The sequence below is a fragment of the Eulemur rufifrons genome, chromosome 29, assembly GCF_041146395.1.
Source record: "Eulemur rufifrons isolate Redbay chromosome 29, OSU_ERuf_1, whole genome shotgun sequence".
In the NCBI taxonomy this organism is placed as follows: Eukaryota; Metazoa; Chordata; class Mammalia; order Primates; family Lemuridae; genus Eulemur; species Eulemur rufifrons.
Window position 1 is genome coordinate 79,724,115 of NC_091011.1, and position 22,049 is coordinate 79,746,163.

The window sequence follows — 22,049 nt, forward strand, 5'->3', positions numbered from 1 at the left end:
TGAATTAAATTCTCTCTCTCATTTCCTGGGCTCATGTGCCAGTTAAGGATGTTAGCTAAAGTGCAATAGCTAATTTGTTCTTAAACAGTGAAAGGTAATAGAACTTCAGCTTCAGCTAGGTCATAAGCTAGTCTTCCAGGGGGCAGAAGGGAAAAACTACCCTGGTGTGATGTCGGAGCAGCAAGGTGGATAAGTTGCTCAATGCAAGCCCACTCTCCTGGCTGGACCCTTGGTTACACGGTTATGCAGGAGTAACTGCTGCAGGGTGAAATTAAGTGTGGTGACTGAAAGCATGATGCACAGAGTGAGGAAAAACAAAATGAGCAGAGTGGGGAAGAGGAGCAGCAGAAACTTGCTCAGGCGCAGAAGCAACAAGGGCCATGAAAGAGGGACTGGCTTCCTTGGGACACAACCAATGACACGCCAAGGCCAGTCACTGGAAACCACAGTTCAGACTGCACACATTCGTAGCAATAAAGTCTTGATGTTGACACATTTGATTTGCAGACACCTGCTCCCACAGGTAACAGCAGCCCGGGTAGCTTTCGTGAGTGACTCTGAGGTCATCACTCAGAGTGAGAAAACTGCAGAAGGATTTGGAGAAGCGGTAACCCCAAACCCAAGTTCTTTTCCATGGGGCCCCGGGATAAGTTGAAAGATCTAACCAAAAGCAGGAAAGACTGGCGGGCCTGGGAAACGGCAGGGATGGAGTACAAGCTCCCGCTGACTTCAGGCATCCTCTAACTCTACCACACTAAACCAGGAGAAAAGTCCGCTCCCTACAGACTACCAAGTTGAGCGATCCTCAGATCGATTAAGGTGCCGGCTTTATCTCTAGTTGCAATTCCGGCCCACGATTTCCATCCATCTCTTTCCCCGGGGCCCGGGGCGGCGGCGGTCAGGGTCACCGGATCCCCCCCAGCTCGGGCCCCTCCGGGCGCGGGGAGGCCGAAGCTCGCGCTCCTCCTCTCTCGCCTCCCCTCGGCTCCCCTCCCCTCCCCTCCCTCCTCGTGTCCCTCCCACAGCCTTGGCGAAGGGGGGGCGGGCTTGGCTCAGCGAGGCCCATGCATTCCAGAGAGCCGAGCGAGCTAGAGCAACAAAGGAGCCGGGTAGTCGGCGGGGAGAACTCGGGGGGCTGCAGCGCGCTCGGGCGAAGGTGGCTGCTGGGCCGCGGGCTGGCGCGGGGGCGGAGCCGGAGACGCAGTCCCGAAGCCCCGGCCTGCGCCGGCCTCCCTCGCTCGGCCGGGAGTTGGTTTTAACGGTGGGAGAGGGAATGGGGCGGAGGATTGGGGGTCCAGAGGGGTCCCGGGGCTGAAGACAACTTGGATTGCCAGGCGAGGGGCTGGGGAGTTGTGCATCCCGGCCCGGGCCTCTGCAGCCTAACATGGGCCCGTGGTTCCAAAGTTTGCGAAGTTGGGCGCCGAGGGGCCGTGGCGCGCGGAGTGTCCGGGGAGGCCCGGGCCCGGACTTGCGGGGCGCACAGGTCGCCTGAGCCGCATCCGCGACCCAGAGGGTTGCGCGTGTGGCCTGGGGGCTCCGGGGAGTGGGCGGGGGCGCCGGGGCTTCTGCTGAGTTGGCGGGTTTGGCCATGGCTGCTGCCCGCCCCGCGCGGGGGCCTGAGCTCCCGCTCCTGGGGTTGCTGCTGCTGCTGCTGGGGGGCCCGGGCCGGGGGGCGGCCTTGAGCGGGAACGCGACCGGGTCTGGGCCGCGGAGCGCGGGTGGGAGCTCGAGAAGGAGCGCGGCCGTGACCGGCCCGCCGCCGCTGCTGAGCCACTGCGGCCGGGCAGCCCCCTGCGAGCCGCTGCGCTACAACGTGTGCCTGGGCTCGGCGCTGCCCTACGGGGCCACCTCCACGCTGCTGGCTGGGGACTCGGACTCGCAGGAGGAAGCGCACGGCAAGCTCGTGCTCTGGTCGGGTAAGCGCGCCGGAGCATGACCTCGGGGGGCTGCGCTGGTGGGGCGGGGGGGACACTGTGGAAAGAATAGGGTCAGGCCTGAGCTTCTGAGAGGGCGGGGGCCGCACCCAGGAGGGTGGGAGGGACAGAGTCCGAAACTTTGGGGGCAGGTTACGCGCAGCAAGGGACCCTCGGGGAGGGCGAGGAGGTTGAGGAGGCCGGTCACAAAGGGCCTGAGCAGGGTGCTGAGCAAAGGGTGGGGGGATGAGGGTCCTGTGAGGAGGGGCCTCTGAGCCACACGAAAGGACATTTTTTTAAGAAGAGGAGATACTCCACCTGCTCTTGAAGGTCCTCTGGGATTCAAGAAGGTGTTTAAGACCTTGGGGAAATTGGGGGTGGAGAAGAAAAAGGGAAGGATGGCTGTGGAAGAGGTTTAGGCATTTGGAGAGAAGGGGTGGGGAAAAGAATGAGTGAAAAGAACTTGGGAAGGAAAAGAAACCCTCTGGTGATGAATAATTAAGAGGTAACCAGAAAGTTCTGTTAGTCTTGATTTGGGCGACAGGAAGTCTGGAAAACTGTGATCTTGTCTTGCTTTCACAGGAGATTTCCCAGTCTCCTCATCTGAAAAATGCGGGCTCTGATCCATGCAAGGGGTTATGAAGGAATTTGGCCATTCTTACAATTACTTTTGTGTTTTCTTGGAAATTTGGATCCTCAGGCTGGTCAGGGTTGTGGAAGGACACTTAAGTCTGGGCTATTGAGATCCTTGGATACTTCCATGGTGGGTGGAGGTCCCAGAGGTCCCCCACCTCTTGTCAGGGTGGGATTATGGCAGGGCCCGAGCAAAACTGCAGACTGAACCGGAACAGGTCCTTCCTTAGCAGTGCGGAGTGGACTGTCTCCCCACCTGTCACTGTTCTGGATGGGGGCATGCGAGGGTGGGCCCTGGAGGGTGCTGGGGAAGGGAACTGGCCTTGTCATCCCTCACTTCTGGCCAGTGTGATTGTAAAACTGTCCTTGAAAAAGAAAAGAAAATCAGGAGCCAACAGCAGACCTAGGAGCCTCCTCCTTTTGACAGGCCTGGGGTGCCACATCTCTTAGCTCTGCCCAGGGTCTGGTGAGGACCCTTAGGGGGTAGAGTATATGTATAGCTGCCTGTCATTGTCAGCTTGGCCACTAGAGTTTTCAGCCTTTGTGGGATCTTGGACAAGGCCATAAAGGTTCTTGGTTTGCGGCAGATGCTGGAGGAGGAACTTGGAGGATGGTACCCATTGACGCAGAGCTGTATCCTATGTAGGGATCATGTTCTAAAGTCGACACGTAAGATAGAAACTGTGTGTAATCAACAGTAGCTTTGAAAAATCCACATATTACCATATTGTAAGGTCTTTGTGATTCTGCACTCCTTTTATGATGTTTGCATAAATGTGTAACATATAGTAGTGAACACATGTAAGAATGGTATACATAGAAAATATGATTATAGTCTTTAAAGTTACATACATGCAAAAGACTGAAAATCAAAAAGGAACATGAAAGAAAGATGAAGCAAGGTTTCTTTGAGCACCACTTGAAATGAGACTTGAGTTTAGGAGCCAGCTGCATGGAAAATCCAAGTCTCTCAGTACTAGAATCTCACCCAGTTCTGAGTTGCTCATGCTCGGAGAGGATATTCTCTCTCCCTCTCTCTGGATTTTGTGGGGCCCCTTGGTCAAATTCTCTTAAGTTAAATGCATGTTTGACGCTGGCCCCTTTGTAGTTACCCATCAGATCGAGGAGGAAGGGTAGGAACTTCTTTCCAGCTCATGCTCCCGACAGCAGCTGCTGAGCAGGCTGGAGTGGTTTTGGCAGGAAAGTGCATGAGTTAGAACCATCTGCTGGCTGTGCAGGTTCAAATCTCACTAGCTGTGCCTCTGGCAGGGCAGGGTCCTGCAGAGGCACCAGCACTGAGCCCAGGGCAGTTAATTCATTCTGAGCTCTTCTCTGCTGCCATCCACCATCCCTCAGCTCAGTCCTATTCATTCGCAAGTGTGTTCTGGTTTTACTCTTTCTGCTTTGGGTCTCTCTGCTTCCTGGTTTATGAAGTAGGGCCAGAGCAGGTGTTGGTTTGAGCTGAGTCATGGATGGTAGAATGAACCTGAGCCATGTGTGAAAATCACAGCCAGGTCTTCAGCTGGGAACCTCTGGCTAGTGATTTGTCCTATCCTGAGTGAGTGGTATTGATTTGGCATTACATATGGTCAGTGTCACCCAGCTTTTGGAAGTGTTTTTGTGGGTAAAGGATGAGGATGATCTAGGTTGTATTCATCTGTAAACTTTTGGAGGTAGAGTCTTGGTCTTCACTTTTTATTCCAAAGCCTATATATCCACAGCTATATATGCACTCATTCATTCAGTTATGTATAGAGTGCATACTCTAGGTTACATCCTAGGTCAAGTTCTGGGGCATATAAGGGTGAGAAATACAGACATGATCCCTTTGTCATCAAGAGGAAGGCAGACAGTTAAGCAGGCTTTAGAAACACCTGTGAAAGGTATTGTGACATTCTGGGATGTTGAAAGAACACAAAGGATTTTGGGGAACAAGGAAAGATGCCCAGGAGAACTGACATTTAACCCAGGCCTGGAGAAATAAGCAGGAACTACCAGGGCCAAGGGAGAGTTGGGTTGTGAAGAGATAGGAAGAGGAAATAAATAGCATGTACGAAAGTGCAGAGGTAAGAGGGCTTGGTACTTTTAAAGAATAAAAGTATAAGAATTGTAGTAGAATTGGATCAAAATTTGTGAGGGGTAGAATTGGAAGAGATAAGACCAAAAAGAGATTCCTTCATACCCCATATTAAGTTTGGATGTTATCCAGAGGACGATAAGGAGCCACCGAAGGCTTCTAAACAAGGGAGAAACATAATCATATTTGCATTTTAGAAAGCTCTCTTTAGGTGCTATGTGAAGAAGCCACAGGATGGCACCTCACTGGGCCTGTTAGGGGAAAAAAAAGAAGAAGAAGCCACCGGAGTAGGGGAAACCTGGAGCCTAGCTGCTTGCCCAGGGGATGGTTGAAGTAGTCCAGGTGAGAGATGCTGGCGGTCAGCTCTGGGGCACCAGGCTGGAGGAAGTGGGCAGATATCTCTGAGTTTCAGAGGTAGAACCAATGGGACTTGCCGATGAGTTAGATGGAGGCCAGAGTAAGCAGGAGGCCCCGAGTTTCAGTCTTGGATGAGAGATGGTGCCATTCCCTTTCACTAGGTTAAAGAGTGCCAGAGGAGGGGTAGATTTAGGAAGAAAGTATGGCTTCAGTTTTAGCTGTGTGAATTAGAGGTTCTCGTTGGACATTTATATGGAGATTCCCAGCAGATCTGGAAATATGAGTTGCTGAAAAGGAATGGCCACTGTTTGCTTCTTTGGCCCAGATTGCTGAGGCTTTGGAAAGATGCCACTGAGGAGGAAGTTTATAGCTCAGGTTGGTCCAATTTCTAGGTCTGTATAGACCTCAGGGCTCTCCTATGTCTTTCCTCTCTCTGGCCTTGGGCTTCTTCAATCACTTAGCATCTCTCCCTATTACAGCTGGAAATTTCTCCTCCCAGGCATTCCAAGCTGACCAGATAAACATAATGTCCAGGCCGTGGTCCACCGTAGGTCAAACCTGGTTTAGTAAATGGGGCAAGAAAGCAGAGAAGCCAGCAGCTGGCGAGAAAAATAGGTCCCTGAGAGCCAGCACGTAGCCTCCTTGACCACTGCTGTGCTCTGCATGTGTACCTGGGTGTGTGGTCTTGTCACCCAGCCCGGGCACAGCCAGTAAGTAGGAAAGAAACAGAAAAACTGGGAGGAATTTCTCGTTTGCCTCTCACACATTGATTTGAGAGGTGAAAGGAGGGATATTGTTGGTGATGATGAGTTACTTGCGGGGCAGATCAGGAAGAATTTCCTTAGAGCTGTTCCCAGACCTGGCTGGTGACCAGAATCAGTTAAAAGAATATATATTTTGGGAAAGTGTAAAAATACAGAAAAACACCCATGGGCCCAAGTTTTCTTTTTTTAATTTATTTTTTATTAGTTAATTAATTTTTTAGAGCTGGGGGTCTTGCTATGTTGCCCAGGCTGGAGTGCAGTTGCTATTCATAGGCCTGATCATAGTGCACTACACCCTGGAACTCCTGGGCTCAAGGAATCCTCCTGCCTCAGCCCCCCAAATAGCTGAGACAACAGGCACGTGCCACTGCACCCGGCCCAAATTTTCATTTTTGCTTCAGGTTTTTAACTCTTTAATTGTGAAATATAGCATGCATACAGAAAAGTGCATAAAACACAGAGGTCCTAAATAATAAATAATTATAAAGTGACCCATGGGTCAAGAATTAGAACATAGTCTGACCCCAGAAGCTCCCCCTCTGTCTCATCCAGGCACATCCCTCTCCCCCTTCTCTAGATGTAGCGACTATCCTGATGCTTTTGGTAATCATTTCCTTTTTTCCCTGTAGTTTTACTACCTAGTTTGGAATCCCCTAACAGTATAGTTCAGTTTTGCATGTTTTTGAACTTTGTACAAATGGCGTGATGCTGCCTGTATTCTTTTATGTCTGGCTTCTTTTACGCTACATTATTTTGTAAGATTCATCCGTGTTACTGCAGATTGTGTTTTTCATTGCTGAATAGTATTCCATTGTATGAATGTACTACAGTTTACTCATCCATTTTGTTGTTGTCTCTAAATTTTGCCCACTGTGAATAACATTGCCTTGAATAGCCTTTTATGTATATCCTGGTGCACCTGGTACAGGTCCCTCAGGTACATACTTAAGGAGTGGAATTGCTAGATAATAGGGTATGCATACCTTCAGCTTACACCAAACTGTCTTTCAAAGTGGTTGCACCAATTTACACTCCCACTAGCCATGTAGAAGTCCTCATTCGTCCCCATGATTCCCAACACTTGGTATGGTCAGCCTTTAAAAATTTTGCCAATCTAGTGCATATGTTGTGGTATATATTTGTGGTTTTAATTTGTGTTTTCCTGATTACTTCCCTTTTCAAAGGCTACTGGCCATTTGAATTTCTTCTTTTGTGAAATGTCTGTTCACATCTTTGGCCCATTTTTCCATAGGGCTGTCTGTCATTTTTGTAAGATTTGTAGGGCTGCTTCTTCTTTTTGTTTTTTTTTTTGAAACAGGGTCTTGCTCTGTCGCCCGGGCTGGAGTGCAGTGGAGTCATTATAGCTCGCTGCAACCTCAAACTCCTGCACTTGAGGGATCCTCCTACCTCAGCCTCCCAAGTAGCTGGGACTACACATGCGCACCACCACGCCCAGCTAATTTTTCTATTTTTTGTAGAGAGAGAGTCATGCTCTTGTTCAGGCTGGTCTTGGACTCCTGACCTCCCACAGTGCTAGGATTACAGGCATGAGCCACCGGTGTAGGGCTTCTTCATATACACTAGATAGAAGTTCTTTATTGGTTGTATGTGTTGAAAATATCATCTATTAATATTCTGTAGCTTGCTTTCTCATTCTCTTTGTGTCTTCTGTTGAACAGAAGTTCTGAACTTTAAGGTAGTGATTTATCAAACTTTTAATCATTAGTGCTTATGTTTTATTATGTTTTATGTTTTATTTTATTATATTTTATTTAAAAAAATATTTTCCTACCCTAAAGGTTATTTTCTAAAACTTTATAGATTTTCCTGTTATTTTAAGTATATAATTTATCTGGAGTTGTTTTTTGTAGAACTCCGGTTTCACATATATTATCTCAATATCATTTGTTTAAAAAAATATCTTTTCGGCCGGGCGCGGTGGCTCACGCCTGTAATCCTAGCACTCTGGGAGGCCGAGGCGGGTGGATTGCTCAAGGTCAGGAGTTCGAGACCAGCCTGAGCGAGACCCCGTCTCTACTAAAAATAGAAAGACATTGTATGGACACCTAAAAATCTATATAGAAAAAATTAGCTGGGCATAGTGGCGCATGCCTGTAGTCCCAGCTACTCGGGAGGCTGAGGCAGTAGGATCGCTTAAGCCCAGGAGTTTGAGGTTGCTGTGAGCTAGGCTGACGCCACGGCACTCACTCTAGCCTGGACAACAAAGTGAGACTCTGTCTCAACAACAAAAAAAAATAAAAAAATAAAAAAATATCTTTTCTCCACCACTTTGCCACAAATCAAATGTATGTATTTATCTCTGGGGTCTTCATTCTGTTCCATAGGTCTGTTTGTCCCTTCCCAGTATCACAGCATCTTAATGACCATATCTTTGTAGTATGGTTCTTCCCCTTGTTTGAGCGATGTGCCACTTTGGCACTCTGGTAAAGTCTATGCACCCCTTCTCAACATAATATTTTTATTTTTATTTATTTATTTATTTATTTATTTTTTATTTTTTTTTTTTTGAGACAGAGTCTCACTCTGTTGCCCAGGCTAGAGTGAGTGCCGTGGCGTCAGCCTAGCTCACAGCAACCTCAAACTCCTGAGCTTAAGTGATCCTCCTGTCTCAGCCTCCCGAGTAGCTGGGACTACAGGCATGCGCCACTATGCCCGGCTAATTTTTTCTATATATATTTTTAGCTGTCCATATAATTTCTTTCTATTCTTAGTAGAGATGGGGTCTCGCTCTTGCTCAGGCTGGTCTCGAACTCCTGAGCTCAAACGATCCGCCCACCTCGGCCTCCAACATAATATTTTTAAATTCATAAAGTAAAACATGTAGAACTTTTAAAAAACATATAGGATTACCAAGGAAATGAATTATATTGACATATAGTTATCAAATATAAAAACAAGTATGTGCACTTCTTTATTAATACACAAAATAAGATCTAGTGCAGGTGTAGTAATGGCCACTGTCATGACGAAGTGGTGATGAGCATTGACAACATTTTGAGACATCTGCAAGAAAAACATCTGATTTCCATTATGACAAAGCCAAAGGTACTGCCAACATGTTCTGTGGTATGTTGCTTACATTCACAATTGAAGGAAGGGCTAAGTTTTAGTTAGGTGTACTTTTCTTCCCACCCAAGTTCACAGACCCCTGAATTTCTCCAAGAATGCTTTGTGAACCACAGGATATGAACTTAGTCTACTCTATAGTATATCAGTATCTAGGAGAGAGTCTGGGCTATTTTTGATCCTTTGTGTTTTAATATAAAAATACTTGTGATTTTTATTGGGATTGCATTGACTATTTACATTAATTTGGGGGGAAAAAGACATCGTTACAATATGGAGTCTTTTAGACGTTGAACATGTATATATTTTTGTTGATTTAGATCTTATTTCATTTTCTCAGTATTTTTTTACGGTTTTCTGTACAGAGTTCTTAAATACATATTGTTAGATTTATTCCTAGGTACTTGATGTTTTGATGCTGTTGTAAATGATGCCTTTAATATTTATTTCACTTTCTGTTTGTTGCTGATACATAGAAATACAATTGATTTTGAATCCAGTAAACTAGGTAAATTTATTCTACACGCGTAGTCATATCATTTGTGAATGATGAGTTTTGTTTCTTCCTGTTCAAGCCTTATACCTTTTATTTATCCCTATTGCTCTACTTAAGGCTTCTAGTACCTTGTTAAATAGAAGCAGCATCCTTCATTCTTGACTCTTCTGGATTTTAAAGAGAAAGATTTTTCACCTTTCACCATTAAATATGATGTTTGGTATAGGGTTCTTGTAGTTAGTTACACTTCATGAGATTAAGAAAGTTTTCTTCTATTCCTAATTTTATAGATGGATGTTGAATTTTATCAACTTTTCTGCATCCATTGAGATGATTGTATGATTGTTTTCCTTTCATCTGCTAATGTAATAAGCAGCATTTTCTAATTTTTTTTTTTTTTTGAGTCAGAGTCTCAGAGTCTGTTGCCCGGGCTAGAGTGAGTGCCGTGGCGTCAGCCTAGCTCACAGCAACCTCAAACTCCTGGGCTCAAGCGATCCTCCTGCCTCAGCCTCCCAAGTAGCTGAGACTTCAGGCATGCACCACCACACCCAGCTAATTTTTTCTATTTTTAGTTGCCTGGCTAATTTTTTTTTTCTATTTTTTAGTAGAGATGGGGTCTCACTCTTGCTCAGGCTGGTGTCAACTCCTGGCTTCAAGTGATCCTTCTGCCTCAGCCTCCCAGAGTGCTAGGATTATAGGCGTGAGCCACTGCACCCGGCCTGAATTATCTAATGTTAAACCAACCTTACAACAGTGGTTCTTAACTTGACTGGTCATCAGAATCACACCAACAAAAAATCATTTTGAAATTCTAGATCAAATTGTGGCAAATGTTATTTTAAAAGTCTGTGAACATAGAAAAGTGCAGAGACTAATATTGTTACAATATCTGTGTCCCTATTTTTCTTTATATTTCATATTTTATTAAAAGAAAAGAAAACAATACAGATAATGTGGACGTCCCCTTTCTTCCTCTTTTCAGTTTCCTTCCCTTCTCTTCTCTGGGAAGCTTCTCCATCTTAGTAATTTGTATTTTTCTTTCTTTTGTTTTTAAGCTTAATTACTTTAAAAAAAATAGGTAGTACGTGTACATGGCACAAAATTCAAAAGGAACAAAAGTTAAGTCCTACTTCTGCTTCCAGCTATCCATTTCCCCTCCCCAGAGGCAATCACCAATACTGGTTTTTGTGTGTCCTTTTATAGATATCTGACATCTGTCCAGTTGTAGATGTGTCCCTTAGTCTCTCCTCCACCCCCCAGCCAGTACCATGCTCTACACACTGTTCTCCACTCAGCCATGTCCATTTAACAATACATATTGGACATCATTCCATTTCAGTGCTTATCCAGTCACGTGATTCATAATGACGTTTCAGTTAACAGTAGACTATGCATACAATGGTGCTGCCATAAGATTATCACACCGTATTTTCACTGTAGCTTTTCTATGTTTAGATACACAATAGGCTATACAGTACAGCCTAGGGGTATGATAGGCTATACCATCTAGGTTTGTGTAAGTATAATACACTCCATCATGTTCACACAACAACAAAATCACCTAATGATGCATTTCTCAGATCATATCCCTGTCTTTAAGCAATGCATGATTGCAGTTCTAGCCTGAATTGTGTTCTGTTACATTGATGTATGGTAGTCTATTTAGCCGGTCTCCGTTTGATGGATGTGAATTCAAGCTGTTTTCTACTCCTTTGCTATTACAAACAATGCTGCAATGAATAGTCTTCTATAGTATCTTTGGGAACATGTGAAATGGAATTGCCAGTATAAAATTTTGATAGATCATGCCAAATGGTCTCCACAAGTGTTTACTAATTTTTATTCCTACCAACAATATATAAAAGTACCAGTTTTCCCTCACACTTTTGATAATACAGTATTTTCAGATGTTTTCATCTTTATCATTTAAAAAGTGATGAAAAATATACAAGGTTAAAAAAGCATATTTTATTGTAGTTTTATTTCACCTTTATTGAGGGTGAGGTTGAACATCTCTTTATGTTTATGAAGACTTTTTGTGATCTTCTCTGTGTAATCTATTGTCTTTTGCCCACATTTCTATAGGGTTATGCAGTTCTTACTGATTTGGAAGAGCTTTATGCATATAAGTAAATTAGCTCTTTAACTGTGATATGTATTGAAAATATATTTTTTCAGTGTCTTGCTTTTATGATTTTGTTTTTTACCTTACTGAATTCATCTATTTTTTTGAAGTCTTTTCTTTAAATCTTTTATTTCAAGGCTTCTAGGTTTTGTGTCATGCTTCAAAAAGCCTTCTCCACTCCAAGGTTTGAAAAACCCTTTCTCATCTTTTCTTCTAGTACTTTAATTTTTAAGAAAAATAATGTAGTTATTTTTGGTCCCCCTGGAATTTACTTTTCTATGAGAAATGGGGTGAAGTATCTTTTCCCTAGATGGCTGTCCAGTTGTCCTTTAAGATTTATTTAATAATCTGTCTTTTCCCTAGGGAGTTTATTTTTAAAGTATGAAACAGTATTTAAAATGAGAAAAAAAAAAAAGAAAAACAACAAATTACACATTTTTAAAAGCTGATAGTCACCGCAAATATCACATAATCAAGAAAATAACACAACATTTTAAATTAACTGATGCTCCTCTAGAATACAGTTTGCTGCAGAGAGCTTCCCCCCCCCACCGCTGCAAATGTATTATGTAACAAACATCCAGTAAAATTCACTTTCTCAGCTCTATGAGTTTAGACACATATATAGAATTGTGTAATCAGCCACCACATTCAAGATAGAGACCAGTCCCATCACCTCACAGATTCTCTCGTGCTGCTTTGCAGGCAAACCCTCCCCTCCCTGCAACCCCCCGCACCCACTGCTCTGTTTTCCACCCACACCCACCTGCTCAGTATTTCCGAGACTGGATCCTCCACCTAGGTGATAAAGGTTCCCCAGGTGATTCTGATTTGAGTCAAGTAGGAACTCTTGCCTGAGGACATTGCCTCTTAACTGGCAGGAGCTTGGCCTGTGCCCTGGAATAGACTCTGAGAGCTGTGAACAGAGGCTTCGGACAGGTAATAATGACAGCTAACATTTCCTGGGTGCTTGCTACCTGACAGGTGCTATACCAGGCACATTTAACGTGTTATCTCAACTCTTCACAGCAGTTCCACAAGGTAAATCCATCATCCCCATTTTACAGATGAGGAGACTGAGGCCAGAGATTAAGTACTTTGTCCAAGATCACACAGCACCAAGATTGGTGGCACCAAGATTTGGACCCAGGCCAGATAGTTGCAGTGCCCTTGCTCCTTACCCTCCAGTAAATTGCCTTCTCCACAAAAGAGCGGTACCTGTCCCCAGCCTGACAATGTGACAGTCATCCGTGTTGGCTCTCACATCCTCAGAAGATTCTCTTCATACAACTTCTTGCTTGGGAAATGGATGTTCCTGAAGCAGGGATGATTCCCGAGGGGCTAAGAATGCAGACTGAGCCCAGCTACTGGGATGAGCAGGGTCGGGGCCTGGACTGGGGCAGGGGTGCTGGGAGACCTCTGCCCGTTTCTGTCTTGCTGACCACACCTTTCCTCTCTCTGCACTGAACAGAGCCTCCTCTGTTTCTCTCCATCTGATCTCCTGCTTCCTCCTCTGGCTTTGGAGTACCTGGCTCCTCTGACTACCTCTTCCTAAGCCCCCACCTCCTCTCTCTCTCACCTCAGCTTGGTAAGAGGAACAGGGGCTCTGGGGTCTGGGCAAGGGGAAACATCTCCTGGTTCTGGGGAGTGGGCCCTGTGAGGGGTGGGTCCCACCATCCCCCTTTCCCCAGGAGGAAGCCTGTAGAAGGTTTTAGGAGCACCCTTGAAAAGGTAAATCCACCCAGAGTTCTCAACCAGAGATGCTACTCCCTAGCAGGGCATTTGGAAATGGCAGCTGTTTTTTTTAAAAAAAAAAACTGTAATTGAATTATAATATACAGAATAGTGCGCAGATTAGAAGCTTGATTTTGACAAGGGGAATACACTCGTGTAACCAGTACCAGATCAAGAATAGAATATTACCAGCATCCTATGTAACCAGTATCAGATCAAGAAATAGAACATTCCCAGAAGTTCCTCCTCAGGCCTTCTTCTAGTCACTGCCCCTGGGTGGGGGTGGGAGTGGTGGCATTTTTTGTTTGTCACAATGACTTAACGGTTCCACTGGCACTTAGCTGGCAGGGTCTGGAGATGCTAAATATCCTGCCATGTGTGGAACAGTCCCTACAGTACAAAGAATTGTCCTGCCCAGGTGCACTGACAGGTCTGTGCAGTGATGGCCTGCGGTGTGGCAAAGGCCTGGGGGTGCAGCTGTGTCTGTGGGTCAGAGGAGGAGGGGTCTTCACCGTGATGTGTCCACACTGTCGCCACCCTCCAGGCCTCCGGAACGCCCCCCGCTGCTGGGCGGTGATCCAGCCCCTGCTGTGTGCCGTGTACATGCCCAAGTGCGAGAATGACCGGGTAGAACTGCCCAGCCGAACCCTGTGCCAGGCCACCCGAGGCCCCTGTGCCATCGTGGAGAGGGAGCGGGGCTGGCCCGACTTCCTGCGCTGCACCCCCGACCACTTCCCTGAAGGCTGCCCGGTGAGTGCTCGTGGGGCGAGGTGCAGGCTCTCTAGGCTGGGCAGGCCAGGCATAGGGCAGGGGCCAGCAGGGAGCAGGGGAGCCCCAGCCTTTTTCCTGGGACACCCTGAGCCTACAGCCATGTGGTCAACATGCCACAAGCCCAAATTCGGCTCCCTGGGATTCTCCATTCATTTATCAAAGGGAACATGTTCAGTAAATATTTTTTGTGGACCCACTCTGTTGGGTGTTGGGGTGTTGCAGGCATCTTGGATGACAGGAGCGTGTCCTCAGGACATTATCTGACACATGGGGAGTCAAGGCTGCACATTGGAAACAGCCGGAGCCACCAAGACAGAGGACATGATCAGTTCTGGGTGGTGACATGCCAAATACCATTATAAGCATTTTACATTTATTGATTCATTTAACCCATAAATCATACCATGAAGTAGGTACTACTATCTTATAGATGGGAAAACTGAGGCACAGAGAGGTCAAATAATTTGCCCAAGGCTGCACAGCCATTGAGTGGCCAGGCTGGGATTCCAATCCTGGAAGCCACCACGCCATGCTACCGGGTTCCTTTCACCAAACAAGAGGCTCGCCCCTGAGCTGCCTTTGCACCATCTTCTCCCCTGTCCCTCCCCGGTGGCAGAACGAGGTACAGAACATCAAGTTCAACAGTTCCGGCCAGTGCGAAGCGCCTTTGGTTCGGACCGACAACCCCAAGAGCTGGTACGAGGACGTGGAGGGCTGCGGGATCCAGTGCCAGAACCCGCTGTTCACAGAGGCCGAGCACCAGGACATGCACAGCTACATCGCGGCCTTCGGGGCCGTCACGGGCCTCTGCACACTCTTCACCCTGGTCAGCGGGGTGGCGGGCCGGGTGGGGGAGGGGCAGGCGGCGGGGCACCCTCAGCCGCGAAAGTGGGAAGGGAGCAAGTGGGAAGGGAGCCGGAGGGAGGGGGCCAGAAGAGGTCGGGGGCCCTCAGGCAGGTCATGATCAGGGGTCTGCGCTCAGATGAAGGTGTGTGCTCAGTAGAACAACACTCACCTCGCCGAACCACATTTGTGGTTCTCTCTTCTAGGCCACATTTGTGGCTGACTGGCGGAACTCGAATCGCTACCCTGCTGTGATTCTCTTCTATGTCAACGCGTGCTTCTTCGTGGGCAGCATCGGCTGGCTGGCCCAGTTCATGGACGGCGCCCGCCGGGAGATCGTCTGCCGTGCGGACGGCACCATGAGGCTTGGGGAGCCCACGTAGGTGGCTTGGGGACCCAGAGGTGAGGGTGGGAGGAGGAAGGCAGGAATGTGTGTTTACCACAAAGGGGAAGGTTGCACTTGAAACTGAGATTTCGGGGTAGGGTTCAGCTCTGCCTTATTGCACCCCAAGTCTCCAGTGTTAGGACCTTGGTTTCAATATCAGGACCTTGATTGTTTGCATCTGCTCTAAGGGGCACTTCTAGAGCCTCTTCAGGTCTGACCTTGGTCCCGTCTCCAAGCCCTGACTCCTGGGAAACTCCAGACCTCAGCAGCCCAGGGTCTGGGGACAGGGTGGAGGGAGTACAGAGTGGCCTCCCCAAGTGATACCCCACATGTCTGTGCAGCTCCAATGAGACCCTGTCCTGCGTCATCATCTTTGTCATTGTGTACTATGCCCTGATGGCCGGCGTGGTCTGGTTTGTGGTCCTCACCTATGCCTGGCACACCTCCTTCAAAGCCTTGGGCACCACCTACCAGCCTCTCTCAGGCAAGACCTCCTACTTCCACCTGCTCACGTGGTCACTCCCCTTCGTCCTCACTGTGGCAATCCTTGCTGTGGCCCAGGTATAGTGACTGGTAAGGGGCTGGGGACCTATGTGGGGTGGGCTCCGGGGAGGGGACTAGTGACTGACTGTGCCTTCCACCTCTTGCTGACGCAGGTGGATGGGGATTCCGTGAGCGGCATCTGTTTTGTGGGCTACAAGAACTACCGATACCGTGCTGGCTTCGTGCTGGCCCCGATTGGCCTGGTGCTCATTGTGGGAGGCTACTTCCTCATCCGAGGTAAGTGAGACCAGGCCAGGACCAGTCGGGCAATAAAACGTGCTGAGCACCTGCTATGTGGAAGTAGGAGCTGGGAGCTGCCAGCTCTGCTGCCTTCACTCTGACCCCTCAGCTCGCTCATACAGGGCTTTGGTGCAGGGTGGAGAAGGTGGCCCTCTGGGCAGACAGAGCACCCGAACACTTGTGCTGGCCAGAAAAGTCTACTCTTTTCTCCAGAGCGTTGGCCCAGGGCTGATCTCTTGTCCAGTGGAACTTTGGCTAGGTTCCAGCCCCGGCCAGCCCTTAGGCGGGTGCTGTGTGATGAACACCCTGAGTAACCCACTGTGTCCACATGGACCAACTTGGGGCCTTGGTCATGTGTGTGCACATTAATTTTATATATACTACCAATCTTTTGGAGCTTGGTTTCCATCTTCGTCCTGTCTCCAGCACACCTAAACACACATTTTTCACAACATGCACGGAATTGCTGGTCCCTGACTTCCCTGTCTCAACCTGCCACCCCGCGATAAGCCTTGCTATCTGTTTAACCCATTGTTAGGTTTTCTTTCTCGACTTCAGTTCCCTCACCCTGGACTGTCAGCCTTCTGCCCAGCCCACGTCTTTCCCTGCTTTGTGGCAGTGTCTGGGCTGCTGATGTATGTTCTGTGTCTGTGCTGTCCTGTTCAGCAGCTCTGGCCACGTGTGTTGAGACCAGTCCAAATGGAGATGTGTTCTAAGTATAAAATACACACTGCATTTCAAAGGCTGAGCATGAAAAAATAATGTTCCTATTATCATTATAATGATAATACGTTATAATCATTAATAACTTGTTACATGGATTACATGTGGAAATGATTATAGTTTGGATATGTTAGGTTTATAAGGTATATTGAGATCATCTCACTTGTTTCTTTTTACTTTTTTAATGTGGCTACTAGAACAGTTGAGATTATGTACGTGGCTCAATGTTATATTTCTATTGGACAGTGCTGTTCTTGAATCTTTGTTTTATGCCTTTTCCATCAGAGCAGCTTTGACCTGGCCGCCTTACTCAGGGGCAACTGCGCCAGGACCGAGGCTCCCTCTCTCTCTTCTTGACTGTCCATCTGGGCTCTGCCCAGTCATCCCAGTCCATGGCAGATCTGCCACCAGCAGCTCCCTTTTTCTCCTGTGTCTCCAGTTCCATAAGCTTTAAATCAGCACAGGAGCAATCAGACTTGGGACTCCAGGGCTATGGGACCCTTCACCCCCTTATTCCCCTGCACACCCATCCCTCCCAGGAGAGTGGCCTCACACCTTCTAATGTCTGAGGTCCCCCTTCTGTTCAGGAGTCATGACTCTGTTCTCCATCAAGAGCAACCACCCCGGGCTGCTGAGCGAGAAGGCTGCCAGCAAGATCAACGAGACCATGCTGCGTTTGGGTGAGTGGCCTCGGGAAGCTGGTCTGATGTCCTGGTCAGCCCAACATGGCATCCTCCTGAGGCTATGGGACCTGCAGGATGCAGTAAGTCAGTGGAACGAATTAGCAGACATGGGGTCGAGGACAAGGGGTGTGTGTGTAGGGGGTAGCGGTGGTGGCAGGTCAAAAGAAGAAGGCCTTCTTGGGTGGAAGAATTCAAGTTCATGCCAAGATTGCTTCCTCGTGCCCGCTATCCTCCCACTTGGGACCTCCCACAGTTGCCTCAAGTGCCTGTCTTACTTTATTTTGGAGAAAGCAGTTTTTGAACTGAGCCCAGCATGAATTCACTCCAGCCTCAGCAGGCTTTTGGGCCTCGTTGGGGCAGCCAGCCTCCTCCCCACTGCTGCTGCAGTACCTGGGATTGGTAATGTCCTGTCCTGCCCCTGTCCTCCACAGGCATTTTTGGCTTCCTGGCCTTTGGCTTTGTGCTCATTACCTTCAGCTGCCACTTCTACGACTTCTTCAACCAGGCTGAGTGGGAGCGCAGCTTCCGGGACTACGTGCTGTGAGTGAGGGGCTCGGAGGCAGCAGTGGTGGGAGCTGCAGCCAGGACTGCAAGGACAGTCCCTCTGCAGTGCGGCAGGGAGTTGCCAGGTCCCCGCCTCAGACAGCAGATTCCACTGCTGGTGTCTGGGTGCTCAAGACATCAGTTGCTCTGTACTTTGCCAAACATGGCAAGCAACCTCCCAGTCCCTGCTCAACCTTGCCCTTCCCTCTGCACCCCTGTGTTTGTCTGGCTGGTGCATTTGGTGTGATTGTCATTGTTAAGAAACCATTTCATGTTTTGGCTCTAATTCTGTGTACTCTCCTACAGAGCTTAGTGTAGATCCCTGCACAGGAGTAGTTATCTCTCTTCCATAGGTTAACAGCCTGTTAACGTTTGCTAGTTTTCCCTGTGTTTTGTGTTGTAATGAGGATGAATCAGAGGGAATAAGGCATCTCAGCTGCTGAAAAGTCAGCACCTGCTGTGACAGGGACAGCAGTTCGAGTGCCCATTAAAATGGACACTAGTTCATGCCCTGACTGCTTCAGGCTCCTTCTTTTCTTTGGGGGCAGGGGGAGGGACAGAGTCTCACTCTGTTGCCCGGGCTAGAGTGCCAGTCTCCTTCTTAAAGGTTCCAGCTTCCAGTCTGGGAAGTTTTAAACCACAGCAGTGCCTGGGCCTCTCTGCCCCAGAGATTTGGTTTAATTATTTAGGGTGGGTCCCAGACTTCAGTACCTATTAAAGCCTCCCCAGAGGATTCTAATGAGCACCCAGGATTGAGAATCAGTGCTGTGGGGCGTAGCTCTTTCTAAAGTCTTTGGATTGATTGTCTGGGTACCCGCCCAGTGAGCTCAGAGAGCCTCACTTGTCTACCATCCCTCACCATAGGTGCCAGGCCAATGTGACCATCGGGCTGCCCACCAAGAAGCCCATCCCAGACTGTGAGATCAAGAATCGCCCTAGCCTCCTGGTAGAGAAGATCAACCTGTTTGCCATGTTTGGAACTGGCATTTCCATGAGCACCTGGGTCTGGACCAAGGCCACGCTGCTCATCTGGAGGCGCACCTGGTGCAGGTGGGGTCAGCAGCCGGCAGTCCTGCCCCTCCCACCTTACTCTCAGCCCTGGGTCCCCATCTTTAGACTTTGCCTAGTCCTACTTCCAGCACAGTGGCTCGCCACTGCCCCCTGGTGGCACCCCCTGTCCTTGGGAGGCCTGAGGCCTGGGCCTGTGGCCAAGTGCAGAGCCAGCTGCTAGCATCTTCTAAGAGTGGAGTGATTTGAGAGCCGGGCACACAGAAGCCCTGCATTCCACGCCCACTTTGCAGAGAAGTCCTCTACTCCTCGGAGTCCTTGAGGGACTTGAGGCCGCCGGGAGCCTCCTTCCCTGGAGGGCATGGAATCGCTGGGCCTTCACAAGATTTGATGAGAAGCGGCTGCTCCTCCACGGCCCACCCCCACCCTTTCTGCTCTCAGGTTGACCGGGCAGAGCGATGATGAGCCCAAACGGATCAAGAAGAGCAAGATGATCGCCAAGGCCTTCTCCAAGCGGCGTGAGCTGCTGCAGAACCCCGGCCAGGAGCTGTCCTTCAGCATGCACACCGTCTCCCATGACGGGCCTGTGGGTGAGCGTGAGCCCCCTCCCCCTGTCGGAGCTGCCAGCCGCAGCGCCCGCCTGTGCCACATCCGCTCCCAGGCCAGCGGGGCACCTAGACTGTTTGGAAGACCAAGCGTGAGGGTCAAGGTGCTCCCTCCTCTCACACACTCATTCTTCTCCAGGCCCTTCCCAGCCCCTCCTTTGGGGGATTCTGTCCTCTCTGCTTCTGCCCCTGGGCCTGCCTGCTGGTGCTTTGGTTCCAAGAGGACTCACCTCCCTCTCCCTTCTTCTCCTAAATTCTCCAGTTGCTCTCCCTGGGCGAGAGTAAGTTAGGGTTTCAAGAACTGGATTTCTGGCCTCCAGTTAGGCCCTTTGGGAACCTGAGGCTCCTCTCTTCAGATTCGGAACAGTAGAGATCACTGTATAACAGGGTGGGCTTTTTCTGGTGGAGCAGGAGGGATTGGCTGGAGGAAGATGAATGGGGTTGAATAAGAGGAGCCGCTGCCAGGGCTGGGGAGTCACTGCTCCTTCTCCTTTTCTATTCCCATAGCGGGCTTGGCCTTTGACCTCAATGAGCCCTCAGCTGATGTCTCCTCTGCCTGGGCCCAGCATGTCACCAAGATGGTGGCTCGGAGAGGGGCCATCCTGCCCCAGGATGTGTCTGTCACCCCTGTGGCAACCCCAGGTATGAGGGTTCAGGCTTCTGGAGGAAAGTGGGGAGCACAGAAGCTGGGAGTTCCTGGGCCTGGGGCACAAGGGCTGCCAGAGAGGCAAGAGGATCTGAAGGGTGGGGCCCAGGCACTGGAAGTCTAGAGGTGTGGGTCCCAGAGCTCAAGGAGCAGGGGTCCAGGGAGAGCAGGGGCGGTGCGGACAGAGCCAGGGCTCCAGCCTTGTGTTCTCTCTCCCACTGTCAGTGCCCCCAGAGGAACAAGCCAACCTGTGGCTGGTAGAAGCAGAGATCTCCCCAGAGCTGCAGAAGCGCCTGGGCCGGAAGAAGAAGAGGAGGAAGAGGAAGAAGGAGGTGTGCCCCCTGGGGCCACCCCCGGAGCTGCACCACCCTGCCCCTGCCCCTAGTGCTGTTCCTCGACTGCCTCAGCTGCCCCGGCAGAAATGCCTGGTAGCAGCAGGCACCTGGGGCGCTGGGGAGCCCTGCCGACAGGGGGCCTGGACCCTGGTCTCCAACCCGTTCTGCCCAGAGCCCAGTCCCCTGCAGGATCCATTTCTGCCCAGCGCTCCGGCCCCCACGGCCTGGGCCCACGGCCGCCGGCAGGGTCTGGGGCCCATTCACTCCCGCACCAACCTGATGGAGGCTGAGCTCATGGATGCAGACTCGGACTTCTGAGCCTGTGACAGGAAAGACGGGAACAAATACGTTCCGAGGCTCCTCCTCCTCCCTGAGAGTGCTTCCCTAGGATCTTGTCTTCCCGAGAACCTGTGGGCCAGGTGCCCTCCCAGGAGAGTTCTGTATGTCTGGCTCAAAGCAGCAGGACTGTAGGAAAGAGCCTGACGTCTCCACGGGTGGGCCTCACCCCAGCGGCAGGGCTCTGGAGCTCTGGGCCCTTGTGACCGCCCTGCCAGCTGGAGTCCGGCTGGCAGCATCAGCCTCCAACAGGGTCGTGGGTGCGCAGAGCTTGTGGTGGAGCAGTAATGGCAGAGGCAGGGGCAACGCTACCCGGAGTGTGCTGTGGTGTCCAGGGAGGCAGCCAAGCCCATGTCCGTCAGGTGAGGGCTGGCTGCTCTTTTCTGGGTCGATGGGTGCCCTTGCCTGGCACTCTCAGACCAAAAGTGTTTGTTGTGTCATTAGTCTTTGTCTAAGTAGGGACAGGGTTCCCTCTTCCTCTTCTAGGTGGTTGTGGGGCTGGAAGTGCCTACGCCCACAGGGGCCAGAACCTCTCCTGACAGGTGGCCCTATTCCAAACCCACTCTCAGTTCTCCTCCATCCTCTTCCCCTCTCCCATTTCGGTTCAGCCAGGCCAACCTCCTCCTGTTTCCTGTTTGTTGATTAGGACTCAGAACGGCAGCACACACACTTGCCCCATCCCCGCCTTGCCGCTGAGCTCCGTCTCAGGTGAGAGACTGGTTCAGCTCTGGTGCCTTGGCCTGGAGTGGGATGCAAGCAATGAGTGACAGGGCCTCAGAGAGACACGTGTTATCTCTTCCTCATACCCATTCAGTGGGGGGGTCCTCTTGACTTGGGGGGCTACCCTGGGAAGCAGCTGTAGCTTCAGCCAGGCAGGAAAGCTTCCTTCAACTTCCACAACTGGTGGGTGAGGAGATTCCCACCTTTCATAACCTCCAACCATGTCCCCAAAGCCCCACTTTCAAGAACCAGACAGCAGGAAGCTATAGAAGCTGGCTGGGTTCCCTGTTGGGGATAGAGAGGGGGAAAAGAAATATAAGCAGTAAATAAAAGGTTTTTGTATAAACTTGAGGTGTGTTTATTTTCCATAGGCCCCAGTCCTGGCCTGTTTATCTGGTCCTGATCTCTTTTGTCTTCCACATCCTCCTAAAGGCTGTTCTGCAAGGTCAAGAGCTTGGGGCTAATGAGGTTACCACTGACAG

At 49.6% G+C, this 22,049-nt stretch overlaps 1 protein-coding gene across 1 annotated transcript; it reads left to right on the forward strand.

Moving 5' to 3' along the window:
• Positions 1-1,052: 1,052 nt before the first annotated feature.
• SMO (smoothened, frizzled class receptor) lies at positions 1,053-21,913 on the forward strand. Its single transcript, XM_069462702.1, has 12 exons — positions 1,053-1,916; positions 13,731-13,936; positions 14,574-14,783; positions 15,007-15,179; positions 15,527-15,746; positions 15,842-15,965; positions 17,279-17,371; positions 17,806-17,914; positions 18,782-18,967; positions 19,367-19,515; positions 20,038-20,172; positions 20,402-21,913. The coding sequence occupies exons 1-12, from the start codon at positions 1,589-1,591 to the stop codon at positions 20,827-20,829; spliced, it is 2,361 nt and encodes a 786-aa protein (XP_069318803.1). The 5' UTR covers positions 1,053-1,588; the 3' UTR covers positions 20,830-21,913.
• Positions 21,914-22,049: the final 136 nt, after the last annotated feature.